This window comes from Felis catus, chromosome E2 (assembly GCF_018350175.1).
Source record: "Felis catus isolate Fca126 chromosome E2, F.catus_Fca126_mat1.0, whole genome shotgun sequence".
NCBI classification, from domain to species: domain Eukaryota; kingdom Metazoa; phylum Chordata; class Mammalia; order Carnivora; family Felidae; genus Felis; species Felis catus.
The window spans coordinates 26785321-26799157 of NC_058382.1; the positions used below are offsets into that span (position 1 = coordinate 26785321).

General features: G+C 46.5%; 1 protein-coding gene and 1 long non-coding RNA gene across 3 annotated transcripts in view; one reads left to right on the forward strand and one right to left on the reverse strand.

Annotated features, from left to right (window-relative positions):
• N4BP1 (NEDD4 binding protein 1) overlaps nt 1-5442 on the reverse strand; it is a 51339-nt gene extending 45897 nt beyond the window's left edge. Inside the window, exon 1 of one of the 2 annotated variants that reach the window (XM_023245981.2) lies at nt 4987-5442. In XM_023245981.2, coding sequence (XP_023101749.1) covers nt 4987-5184 — 198 coding nt within the window. In that variant the 5' untranslated portion in view covers nt 5185-5442. The remainder of the gene's footprint in view (nt 1-4986) is intronic. The other variant, XM_023245980.2, reaches the window with a different exon arrangement.
• A 154-nt stretch (nt 5443-5596) lies between these two features.
• Nucleotides 5597-7894, forward strand: LOC105261268. The gene is made up of 2 exons (XR_002149930.3): nt 5597-6428; nt 7715-7894. It is a non-coding gene; the product is annotated as an uncharacterized LOC105261268 (long non-coding RNA).
• The last annotated feature ends 5943 nt before the right edge of the window (nt 7895-13837 follow it).

Consider the following 13837-nt stretch of genomic DNA (forward strand, 5'->3'; position numbering starts at 1 on the left):
CCTAAGGTCTTATTCCTTACACTGTTCACACAGTTCATTATGCCCCTTCTACCTTCACCTGCCAGAACCTCTCTGGCTGGCAGTTCACTAAAAGTAGAAGGTAAGTCTTGTATTATGTCTGGATTGTCGTAGCTAATGCTGACCATTCAGAAACATTTCGGGGGTCCTATCCTGCCTTGTTCAATTACACCTTAGATTACTTTAGTGCTTGGTGTGTTGGCTTCACCAACACCCAGAGTGGGGAAATCATCACCTGCTGGAGAATTCCTGCACCAAGTGATACTATAAATTCAGGCCATCTAACTTTCCCTGACTCTTACTTCAGTTCCAATCCTTTTTTGTTCTTCTCCAATGCACTTCCAAAAATTCTGCTGCGTCCACCCTAACATACACCACTGTCTTCAAGCTCTCACCCTCCCTCTCGAGGCAGGAATTGGTATTCTACTTTACTGAGACAATTATTAAAGGCCATTAAGGTGTTCAACTACCCTCTTCCCCAAATTGGGGGGGGGGGGTGGAGAAAGCGTATCTTTACTCATCCTGTCTCTTGTATCTAAACAAGAGGTCCTAAAAAGCTGAATTTGGTCCACTGACATGTTTTGTTTAGCACACATGGTTGCCTTTTAGAATATATGCTTTTAAAAGAATATATTAATGCAAGATTTTTATTGAGATATAATTCACAGCATGCATGGTTTTTAAAACATAAATTAGTTGCCTCATAAAAAACCAAAACAGATTTCACATTATAAAATCCAGACCCCTGGCTTTTCTTGGATAATGAACTCAGACATCACTGGGCCCATACTATGTAAGTGGCTAATACTAAGCACTGGCAGTTACCCTCTCCCACAGGGCACAAGCACCTTATTCACCAGTTCCTCCCTACCAACCAGCCACTTCCATGTACAGTCTCCCTGCCTGGACTCAGGGAGCATGGAATTTGTAGCTCCTAGAGCTAAAGGAATGTTCTAATTTCTCACTTTCAGGGCTGAGATCTCTTTGGCCTCCATTGCCTGACTCCAAGGATCTCACCAGGTATTGCATCCTTGATCTGTGAATGAGGCAGCATCTAGTCAGTACTTCCACTATCTCTCTGAAATTCAGTCCTCAGCCTTCTTTGATTCCTAACTTCTGCCACCACTTACCTCAACCCCGTCCTGTTGGGCCCCTACATACAATGACCTCTGGTTTTTGTCTCTTTCAGACAATCTGGCCCTACTGGTAATATCACATTGCTACAAAAGTTGCTAACCACCCCCAATCTGTCCTTGTATCATCACAAACCAGCAATGGACCACACTGAGGAGAACAAACCTGGGGGTATAAACACTCTCAGTGAAGACATTTCTTAGAAATGTAAATCTGATGGCATCACTCATGTTCTCACAACCCTTCCAGGAGTCTCTACTACCCGCCTGCTTGGTAAAATCCATGTTCTTCAACAGTTTCCCAAGTGCCTTGTGATTTGGCCCCTTTCCACCTCTAACCATCTCCCTCCAATTGCCTCCTACACTTGGGAAATCAGCGATAAACTGGCACTATTTCATATCCCTGTGATTTTATACATGCTCTTCCCTCTGGAAAACTCTTGTTCATCCTTTACACACAATTTAGCAGAGCAACCCTTTCTCTCCTGTATTACTGTTAACACCTGGCATATACTTCAATAGTTAACATGTATCATACTATATACTATTTGTGTCCATGTTTGTGTCCCCTACTAGGCTGTGAATTACTTGAGGTCTAGAGGCCAACTGTTACTGTACTTCTTGGCACATAAGTTTTCTTCAAATGTTGGCTACCTGGCCTCACCAACAGGTCAAACTTTATCCACCATCCTTCCTAACATCAAGGCTTAAAACCTCTCTCTTAATCCCTACATACACTCAGTTGCCAAATCCCAGGGAAAACTTTTGTCACCCATCCATGTCCAGCTTGAAACAAAGTCTCTTCCACAGGTGGGTCTTCCTGCCTCCAAGTAGAATTTCAGACAAGTCCTTCTCTCAAAAATCCTCACTGACTCTAAGGCCCAATGCCTTAACCTGGCATTTGGGTCCCTTGAGGCTCTGACACTTCCTACCAAGACACTCCACATGTTTTGGGGCTTCTAGCCTTTGCTCACAATTACCTCCATCTGGGAATCTTGATGACGCTTCAAAGCCCAGCTCAGGTGCTGCTTCTGCCAACAAATTTCTCCTCTCACAAAAGTGGCCACTTTTACAGAGGATGTGCCTTTTTTTTTTTTTTTAAAACCTCCCAGGATGTTGTCAGTTTCTACCTGTAGCCCCCTTTCTCTCTAGCCAATAGAACCCTAACTAACTAAACCTCATTTTCTCCCCTACTCTCACATGAGCTATATATAGTGATTTAACATTTTAAAATATATATTTTTGAGAGAGAGAGTGCACATGCAGGAAGAGGCAGAGAGAAGGGGGGAGAGAGAATCCCAAACAGGCTCCAGACCCAGCATGGAACCCAATGTAGGGCTCAATCTCACGACCATGAAATTGTGACCTGTGCAGAAACTGAGAGTCGGTCGCTTAACCAACTGAGCCACCCATGAGCCCCATGATTTAACATTTTAAAAGCAGGAAAACAAAGTAACCTGCCTGAAGAGACCCAGAATAGTTGTCCTCATCTTAATCAGAAGCTCTACCAGCTAGTTAAAAAAAAAATTCTTATTTACTCTTAATCTTCCTGGGGCGCCTGGATGACTCAGCCAGTAGAGCCTCCTAGACTTTCGATTTCTGCTCAGGTCATGATCTCAGAGTTGTGGGATCAAGTCCCTTGTCAGGCTCTGTGCTTAGTGCGGAGCCTGCTTAAGATTCTTTCTCCCTCTGCCCCTCTCCCCTGCTTGCACTCTCTGTCTTCAAAAAAAAAAAAAAAAAACACAACAACTTCCTTCCCCCAAACCTTCTCCTCTACAACTTAAAATATTGTTGATGTTGAAGTCTGCTTTCCTATTCTTAAGTTAATGGCTTCCTCTTACTCAAAAGAATGTAACTGTGGCATTCAACTCTTACCCATGAGTCTCAAGGGAAAAGAAAAAGAATTTCTTACAAGTGGGAGGATTGGATTATGAGTAACACACCTAGCAAACACAAAATGGGTGGGTGACACCCACTACCGAGATACTGTAAGACACACCTTTTCCAAATAGCTTATCCTAAACTGTGTGGCAGTACAGGCAACAGAACTGGAGTTGGGAGGGTCTAGCAGAACATGCCAGGTTTTTCTGTACAGCAAAATAAGTACTTTCTACACTTGGGGTGAGTCTTGAGTAAAGCTAACTGGGAGCAGGTGAAGCACACAGTAAAAGCAGTGAGACTAGTCAGACAACAGTAGTGGTTTAAGCTTGAGGGATGCTATGGCAGAGAATTGGGAAAATAAGGTGGGACTGGATTAGTAAATGTTTTGTAAATCTCCAGGAGTTTGGAGTGATGAGATAGGCAACAGGAGGCCCTAGCAGGTCCCAGAGCAGGAAAAGAATTTTCCCTGGACAGTTCAGTCTAATGCAAGGAGGGAGGTGGGGGAGGAGGGACTGGAGTGAGGGCAATGAAGTAAGGGAGGCGCACATACCTAGAATGAAGGTCTTAATAGCAGCAAAGGCAATGAAGAGGAATGAGTGCATGTAAGAGATTTCACAGAAGCATTAATAAGACTTAGTTATGTCACACCTTTTAGCCCTGGGGAGTGTGAAGAAATTTGGCAGCTGGGAGAAAAACAAGAGGGGACTCAGAAGTTAAAAATTACAAGTTAGGAAAAAAATTAAGCACAGGAAAGCAAACTTGATTCAACATCTAGAATGCAGTAAGTTATGCTATGGAGAAAGATCACACAGTTAAGTGTCCCCTCTCCTCCAAAGATATTAAAACAAAAAGCATTTAGGCGCTTTTTTTTTTTTTTTTTAATCTAAGAGGGAGTCAGGAGTCACAGCAGATCCAATTCTGAGAGCACTGTGAAATTCCTGAAGTAGGATGCCAGAAAGAGGATCATTTTGTTCCCAGCCAGAGGGCTCATCATTTGGGAGACAGGTAGCAAGAACAAGGGCCCCAAGTCTGAATCCTGGCTCCCGCACCTACTGGACAGAAAGACCTGGAGAAACTTGGATACGTGAGAAGGGGGGCTGCGCTTTGCTAGCTTCCTGGCTCGGGGAGGAAGGGGAGTAGTTGAAGGTGCTGCGTAGGTATAAGTCTGAAGTGCTGATTTTGAGAGAAGGTGAGTCACCACTTGCAGAGTTTCAGTTTCTCCAGCTGTTAATTTAGAGAGAGGAAGATAATAAAATCTACCTCACTGGATTTTTTAAGGGCTGCATTAGGTAATCCTTATGAAGTGTTCAGCTTATGCTCGTCCTACGACCTATAACCATTAAATGTGTTCCTCAATACAAGAAACAATACTTTTTAACACTATTGTTAAATATCCCTATCTCTTCTTGATATTCTGCGTATTTTACTACTATTATAGTTTTGTCAGATTCTCAAAGGGGGCTGAAATCCCAAAAAGTTCAGAACCCCTGTACTGGAGGCCTGGGAAGAGACAGGTGGCTGAAGTGGTGGACAAGGAGGCTGCGGGCCTAGCTACCAGGCCCTGCGCGCACCATCCCGAGGGCCAGGGGGCGGATAACAACAGGCAACATTCGCAGCGCGCTCACTCTGGGCCAGCACTGCGCTCTGCGCTTTGCAATAACACCTACTCCAAACCTCGCGACAGCCCTCCGAGAGAGATACTTTCGCCCTCGCCACTTTACAAATGGGGAAACTGAGGCGCTCCGGGATTGAACCGCTAGCCCAAGGTCACATGGATCGAGAGCTGAGAACGCGGGTCCATGGACTCTGGAGACTGCGCTCTTAACCACGGCGCTTCGCTGCGTACCCACACGGAGCAGGGAGAAAAGGGGTGGGGGCGCCCAGGGCGCCCAGCCGAGGCGAGGCCCCAGGGGCTGGGCCGCGGAAGGAGGGCGGGGGCGGCAGCGGGACTCACCTTGGCGCTGTGCACCGCCTCCTGCGCCCCGCGGAGCTGCAGCCAGATGCGCGCGGGCAGCGGTTCTTCGGCCCCGAGCGCGCCGAGCACCGCCAGGCTCACGCCGAACAGGCCCTCGATGCGGCCGCGGCTCCGCTCCAGCAGCGCCGCCTTCTCCGCGGGCGCCGTGAATTCGTCCAGCACCGCCCGGGCCGCCATGGCGGGCGCGGCCTCCCGCGGCGGCGCCGGGGGCCGGCGGCGGCGACGCCCCCTCAGCGTGCTGCCGCTACACCCGAGCCAGTCAGGCGGCGTCGGCCCTTGCGGCCGCCTCGCCCCCGCCCGCGGCCCGCCGCCTGCCCGCAGGCCCAGCTACACCATACCGACACAGCCGCCGCAGCTTGGCTACTGCGGGTAGTGAACCCCGCCGCCCCTTCGCCACCGCCGCCGCGGGCCGGGCCCCGCTGCCGCGCATGCGCCCTGCCAACCTCCGTCATTGATGGTCGCCGCCCCCCAGTAGAGGGAGGGAAGGCGGAGGCGACGGAACTCTACGTCACGCGCGGTCGCCATGATTATTGAGGGCAGAGCGACGGCTGCGGAGAAGGGCATGGGCGGCCTTCTTTGGTGAGGCCCAACGCTTTCGGGGACTAGGTGGATAGTGAATCTTTGGTTTTATAGATGGGGAAATTGAGGCTCTGAGCTAGTTGTTGGTATTGAATCAGTGTCACAAGGGATTTGGTTTGTCTTTAGACATCTTGAACCCCAAACTAAGGCTCTAGCAATTGAGTTTTCAAGCTTCTCAGTAATTAATAGGCAGATGGTTTTCCTTCTTTAGCTTCCTTCCTCCCTCCCTCCTTTCCTTCCTTTTTTCTTTTCTTCCTTCCTTCCATCCTTCATTCCTTCCTTTCTTCCTTCATCCTTCTCCCCATTTGTCCCACCTGCCCTTCTTTCTATCTTAATCTTCATACCCATCTTCTCTCTTCCTTTACATTGCCTTCCATCTTTTCTTTCCTGTTTATTGTTCTTTCAGTAAAAATGGTAACAATAAAAAGTATGGAGAATTGAAGAACAAAGAAATGATTTTAAAATTTCAGGAGAGTGATTTCTTCTGGGAGTGAAGGAGGAGAGTGTGTTATAGTAGAGGGGATTAGGGGTTCATCCATTTTACTGTGGGACTTGAACAAACACACCCTAACCCCTCTCCAGCTCTGTTTTCTCATATCATCAGGGGTTGCGCTCAGTTATCTTCAAAGGCTTTTCCAGATCTTACATTCTCTGAGTCCATAAAAACAGATTGTGTAAGATAAAACTTTGGTTTCCTTGCTCTGGGCTAGATGTCCTGAATATAGTAGATAGATAAGGGTCATGGGAATATTACTTAACTTCTCTGTGTCTTAATTCCTTATCTGTGAAATGTGGACAACAATAGTACCTCGTTGTGAAAATTACTACAGTACATGGACATGGTAAGTGATCACTAAGTATTAGCTATTACTATTGATAAATTAGCAACACATTTAAGGTTCCATTTTCATGGAAAAGCTTTGTATGGATTATACAGCCATGTTGAACCTGTGGGCCTGGGAGCCCCCTCCATCTTTGTAGATTTCCCCTTGAGAAAGAAGGGGATCTAAAGATGTTACAGTTGGAAATGCCAAAGGTGAACGGCCTTGGTAAGAGGGATTACCCAAGGTAAAACCTCTTAGGGATCCAGGCTGCTGGGGTTTTCCGTCTGTCTCAGAAATTTAGGCAGGTGTGGTTCCCTGGTGCCCTGATAAGAGATGACTCAGCACAGGGAAGAGAACCACTAGGCTCACAGACCAACAACTTCCTTCTTTCCTGGGCTTTTCCCTTGGTGTCTACACAACCTGCAGCCTTCCTGCATCAGGTAGGTGACCTGAGATTGGCTGAGGCAGATCAGGTGGTGAGGATGGCCTTGCTGATGGACTGCACCCAAAGCTAGAGTCAACACGTGTTATTTCCTGTCTTTTTGTTGCACTCACCTTAAATGGAATTGCTATTGTTCATTGATTGGACAAGGCTTTCCCCAGGGTTGTTCCTGTTTGCTCCCAGTGACTTCCTGGCCAGTGATTCTTAATTGCTTAATTATAAGTGGTGAGGAGAGGCTGCCTGGAGAAGCACACAAAGCTCCTTTTCCTCCCCCAACAAAAACTCGTCCTACACCAGCAAAAGTAGTGCACACGCACACAACCATAAAAGAAAGCTAGGCCATTATACTGTGTTCATAAGTCACTGGATTGGTGTATTACCAGAGATACAGCTGTTGGGTTTTTCCCCCTGTTTAAAAGACTTGCCAGTTCAAAACTGGTCAGCATTTCCCTTTAGGGAACTCTCAAGGTTTCCTGAGTGTAGGGAACTAGGAGAGAGGGAGAGAGAGAAATCCCCTTTTTAAGAAACTCCCTTGCTTCCTGCAATTTCTGAGCCACAACTTTCCTCAGTTGATCAGCCTTGCCTGTCTTGGCTAGTCTGACCAGCTCAGGACAATTGATGCCAAGGATGAGACCTTTATGGAGTCTATATTCTGAACACTTTACCTATTGTTTTTCTTTAATATCCATAACAATCCCATGAATCCCTCAATAAGTGATTGAGGGAATCACTTATTTCCCCTTCACCTATTTTCTTGGAGGTGGGGGGGGGGAGTGAATTCCTACTCTATTCCCTCCCCAGCAGGGCCAAGCATGTAGGAACACATCCAGCTTCCATCTAATTCTCCCTTACTCTTCCCCAGGGCAGGAGGAGGACTTATCTGATGCCACAGACCAGTGGCTTTCAGAGAGGGTACACGTAATTGTCTGCTGTCTGCCGTCTGCGGTTGCTCACTGTGTCAGTGACTGGGTAAAGTGTTTCCACTTCAGCCACATCCTCCAGTCCAGCTTTGTCAGTAGTAAAGATGACATTTTGATCTCTACCTGTCTGACGCCTGCTTTTATTTCTCAGTTCTGAATGCAGGAGGGGCACAGAGTATTTATTGACCTTCTAAAATGCCACCGGTGGTTGCTATTGTTATCACTCCTATTTAAAATTTTTTTTAATGTTTATTTTTGAGACAGAGAGAGACAGAGCATGAACGGGGGAGGGCCAGAGAGAGAGGGAGACACAGAATCTGAAGCAGGCTCCAGGCTCTGAGCTGCCAGCACAGAGCCCGATGCGGGGCTCGAACTCATGGACCGTGAGATCGTGACCTGAACCGAAGTCAGACCCTTAACCGACTGAGCCACCCAGGCGCCCCTATCACTCCTGTTTTAAAAGTGAGGACATAGAAGCAATGTAGAGATCTCAAAATGTTTCACGGAGCTGGTAAGTGAGGTGGTGGGAATAGGAATTTAAATCCAGGCAGTCTGACTCTGTGCTGGGGTGCTCATATGTGCTATGCCATAATGACAACAAGCCTTTATCTGCAACCAACACCCGTTTCTGCCCTCCTGCAAAAGTAAGCAAGGGGAGATGACATGTTCTCATGACCAACCTCCTAATGCTTAGGTCCTACTTGCCTTGGGATGCTTTCAAAAACAGACAGACTTGCATATGTAATGTTGCTTAGCATAGCCAACCAGCCAACTAGCCAACCAAGCTGATGCTCAAAATGCCCTCCAACTGGAGGTCTCTGGGTGGTGAGTCTTCCTGGGTTGGTTGGTTGGTTGGTTGGTTGGTTGGTTGGTTATTTATTTATTTATTTATTTATTTATTTATTTATTTATTTATGGTATAATGACATCTAGGGCTATAGAGTAAGAAACAGGAATACAATTGTGTTTCAGACACACGCATTTTAATATATTTTCAAACTGAACAGTTTTTCCTCTCCCTCATCAATAGTCCAAACTACCATCATCTCTGCCTTTGACAGCTGTTGGGGTGTCCCCCACATTCTTCCTGACCTCTCTTCAAATTTCAGGAGCTACAACTGCTATAAGGTTGGGAGAAATTATTTACAAATATCGATGCTGCAGCCAGAGTAATATTCTCAAATTGCAAATTTCATCAGTCAATCTCTTAAGATCCCTCAAGAGCTTCCCCTTAGGCTCAGAATAAAATTCAAACTCCATATTATAGGTTTCAGGCTTTGTAAGATCTGTCTCCTGCTTACTCCACCTCTACTCCACTCTCCACTTAGCCTAACAGACACTGCCTCAGGGCATTTGCACAAGGATGTTTTCCCCACCAGCTTTTCAGTTAGTTAACTCCTGCTCTTCCATCAGATCTCAGCTCAAGATCCACTTGTTCAAGAATTCATTCACTGGCTTTTCTGATGGGTCATATCCTCTTGTCACAAGCTCTTGAGGGCACTGTGGCCCTTTTGCTCATAACACTGGGATCAGTTTTACATATGCTTGTGTGATTTGTTTTTTGGTTTTTGTTTTGTTTTGTTTTTTTTTGAGAGAGGGCACAAATGAGCGAGGGGGAGAGAAAGAGAGGGAGAGAATCCCACAAGAGGCAGAGAGAGAGAGAGAGAGAAGCGGGGCCCACCCAGGGCTCATGTTTTACCAAAGTGAGGCTTGAGTTCATCCGATGTGGGACTCGAACTCAGGAACTGTCAGATGCTTAATGACTGAGCCACCAAGGCGCCCGTGATATGAATGATTCATGTCTATCTTCAGATGTCATCAGACTGTCAGCTCCATGGGGGCTGTCACCTGAGGCTGGAATGAGCTCAAAGTATTTCAGAAATGGAAAACAGGCCAGCACGTGGCCCTTTATGGCTGCAGAATGCTGAGGCAGGTGGGAGGGGAGGGCACCCACAGGTAGAATAAGGCTTTATCCTCCAGGACATGGTGGACCAGTTAGATTTTATGTTTTAAGTATACTGGGAAGCCTTCCTAGGTTTTTAAGCAGCAAATGCACCATTTAACGTGTGCTCTGAGATCTCCCTCTGTCCCTTGGTGGAGAAAGCCTGGAGGCCTAGAGTGGACCTGGAAAGAGCGCTTAAGAGAGACAGAGTGGTGGATTGGACCAGGGAGGTTGGAGTGGACACAGAGAGGAGGAATCAGAGGTATTTTGGTGGTAAATCCTCAACATTAAAGTGCAGGGGGCTTGTTCTCCTTAGCTGTGGAAAAGCCCTGGTGTTTCTGCTGCTTCCAGTCTTGTGTTTCTTTCCCTTTATAATCCTTCTGTGTCATTATTACTCACATTACTGGAACTCCTCTGACATTAATTCACACTGCTAAGCTGCTACAGCATTGAGAGTTGTTTATAAAACTCAGTCGTCTCAGGTGGGAACACAGTTTCTGGGCCAAGTGTTACTACATGACTGCGTGCAATCTACCAGCTCCCAGATGCCCTGAATCCACAGTATTTTCCCATCACCCTTTATAGCAGGGTTTCTCAATAATAACACAACTGACATTTGGGGCCAGATAATTCTTTGTTGTGGTGGCCTACCCTATGAATTCTAGGATGTTGGACAGCATTCCTGGCCTCCCTCTCTAGATGCCAGTAGCACCCTCCTACCCCAGGTGTGACAACACCCAAAATTCCCCATAGAGTGTGTAATGTCTGGTGGGGGGAGGGAGGTGTAAAATACCCACCTGTATTTAGAACCACTGATCTACACAGCAGTTTGGGGAAAGCCCTATCTCTGGGGCTGAGCTTATGGGCATTCTGTCTCCTCCTCTCTTCTGCATGAAACACACACACACACACACACACACACACACACACACACTCAGAACAAATCTAATGAGAGTTCTCTAGGTTCCCTCTGATATGCTGTCCTGTCTAAATTGAGAATGTAACAACATGGATTAAGAGGGTCCTGGTCAGAGTCAGATGTGTGTCCACCAAGCAAGTGACTGGGTAACTGACCACCTATTACCCATTGCTGCTTCTCATCAGCTTATCTATAGAATATGTTCTTGCCAGGCTGCCTACCTGTATTTAAAGCCTAGCTTGGGGCGCCTGGGTGGCGCGGTCGTTTAAGCGTCCGACTTCAGCCAGGTCACGATCTCGCGGTCCGTGAGTTCGAGCCCCGCGTCAGGCTCTGGGCTGATGGCTCAGAGCCTGGAGCCTGTTTCCGATTCTGTGTCTCCCTCTCTCTCTGCCCCTCCCCCATTCATGCTCTGTCTCTCTCTGTCCCAAAAATAAATAAACGTTGAAAAAAAAATTAAAAAAAAATAAATAAATAAAGCCTAGCTTAAGTCTCACTTTTTCCAAGAAAATGTACTGGCCTGTTCAACTTCCTGTGACTGGTTAGGGCAATTGAATGACTGGTTGTTTAATTCATTCATTCATTCATTCAACAAATATTTACAGAATACTTACTATGTGCCAGGCAGTGAGTAAGTCCTGAAAACATATTAATGAACAAAGCAAAGTGTCTGCTTTCATGATCTTACTAGAAGGGAAGACACAATGAATGAGTGAATGATACAGGCCAGGGAATGGTGGTGGAAATTTAGAGGCCTCAATATTCTACTCCCACCTGTGGTAGGTAGTCTCTAAAAATGGCCCTCAATAATGCTTTTCCTCCTTGTGTGGACATACTGCTCTTTGCATCAGGAATCTGGGCTGCCCTGTGACTGCACACTGATAGCATCTGTAGAAATGATATTCCAGGATTTCTAAGATCAATTCTTAAGAAGACTGTTAGCTTCTACTTCCTTCCTCTTGGAATACTTGCTTGTGCAAAAGTCCTACTTGGAACCTAATTCCTGTGCCAAGAGGAAGCCCAAACAACTATGTGGAGGCGGGCCAAGGTCCCCATGTTCCCAGCTGACAGCCCCAGATGAGCTCCCAGCAAGAATACCAAATACCAGTCACGTGAGTGAGGCCATTTGGACTTCCAGCTGGTTCAGCATTCCAGACAACAGACAACCTGTGAAACAAAAGTACCATCTAGTCAACCCACAAATGTATGTGAAATAATAAATTGTTAATTCAACTACTGAGTTTTGGGTGATTTGTGATGCAACACTACATAAAAGAAACACATCTAAATTCGTAACTGACAGACCAACATAAGAGCTAGACAGATATGCAAACTTATAACTGATAATGTTGAATGGAGGATATGGCTAGTTATTGCCCTACTCATGAACTGGACAGAGTCCAGTGACTGGCACAGCTGGACACTCTCTGGGCTTCTCTTCTTCCCGTACCTGCTGGGTTGGTGGGGAGGCCCATTTCTGTGAGACAGAGAGCAGACACAAACGTGCTGTCTCTGCAGATAGGCTGGCTCTCCAAGAGAAGAGATCTGGGATGCACATGCTCAGTATATCCTCCAAAACTCATCAATCAGACAACTCAATCCTCCCATAGAGAGGAGGAGTGATAGGTAGGGACACAGGCCAAGAAAAGTGGTCTGCCTTGTTTCCTTCACATGGAAATATGAAGAATAGGGAAAAAGGGTATGCCAACAGTGATGAGGATTCTGAAATGTAGAAGATGCATTTGTAATCTTTTAGGTGGGCTGGACAAGGAAAAGCTCTCTGAGGAACTGACATTTGAATGGAGTTGAGGAGCCATGGGGATATGTGGAGAAGAGCTTCTAGGCAGACGGTGGTTAGTGTGTTTGCAGAGCAGCAGGGGGACTGTGTGCCTGGAGCATGGAGAGGAGGAGAAGGGGTTGAGGTTGAGACTTGGCCAGAGCATGGAGCCTTATGGTCCTGGGAAAATGTTAGAACTTATTTTACATGTGATGGGAAGTCACTAGAAGGTGATTAATGCTTCTTGATCAATAGATTCTCCAACTCAGGGCTGCAAGGGCTTCAGCACTCTTGCCATCAAGTTTCTTGTTGGTGAAACCATGTTGGAGTCAGTGTGGAAGGGCTGTAGGGTTCCCATACTTGGATGAGGTCACCACCCTGGGCATGAGACTCCAGGTGCTCAGCTGCATGTACTGCAATCAGTTCTAAGACCCGGCTGCTTACCGGTGCTTCTAGGGCTATCTGGGCAGTAGAACTTCAGACAAACTTGATATGAGTGCCCATAATGTATGGGACATTCTTATTAATTAATTTATTAATTTATTTATTTTTAAATGTTCGTTTTTGAGAGAGAGAGAGAGAGAGAGCACATAAGAGTTGGGGGGGGGGCAGAGAGAGAGGAAGACAGAGGATCCGAAGCAGGCTCCAGGCTCTGCACTGACAGCAGCAAGCCTGACGTGGGGCTCAAACTCACGAGCCATGAGATCATGACCTGAGCCTAAGTCAGACACTCAACCAACTGAGCCACCCAGGTGCCCCTGTGTGGGGCATTCTAAAGTCACTGGTGGTGGTGGGAGGTAGGGGTAACAGTGACTAAAGTAGTATGCTTATTTTCCTGGAAGAGCAGGAGAAGGAAAGTAATGGTTACATAATGACAGATAGAATGCTGTCACCACCACATGGGACAGAAATCAAGTGGTGAGGGGCAGTCAGAAGATGCAGAGACCACAAATGAGGAAGGAATTGGATGGAACTGCTATGGCATGGAACACATGCTATCTAAACATATGTATGTGTGAGTGTGTGTGTGTGTGTGTGTGTGTGTGTGTGTGTGTGTGTGTGTGTATTGCTTTTCCGGATGCCCCTTACATGCTTGACCCAATACAAGGAACTGGGCTATGTACCCAGCATTTAGAACAGTATGTGTTCCTCAAATTATTGATTGGCTGATTCTACACAAATGATCTCATTTGTCCACCCCCACAGACAACTCCGTGAAGTAGGTATTATGCCCATCTTATTTTTTATTTTTTTTAAGTTTATTTATTTGTTTTGAGAGAGAGAGAGAAGAGAAGGGGCAGAGAGAGAGGGAGACAGAATGTCCTAAGCAGGCTCTGCACTGTCAGTGCAGAGCTCGACATGGGGTTTGATCTCACAAACCATGAGATCATGACCTGAGCCCAAATCAAGAGTCAGATGCTTAACCGACT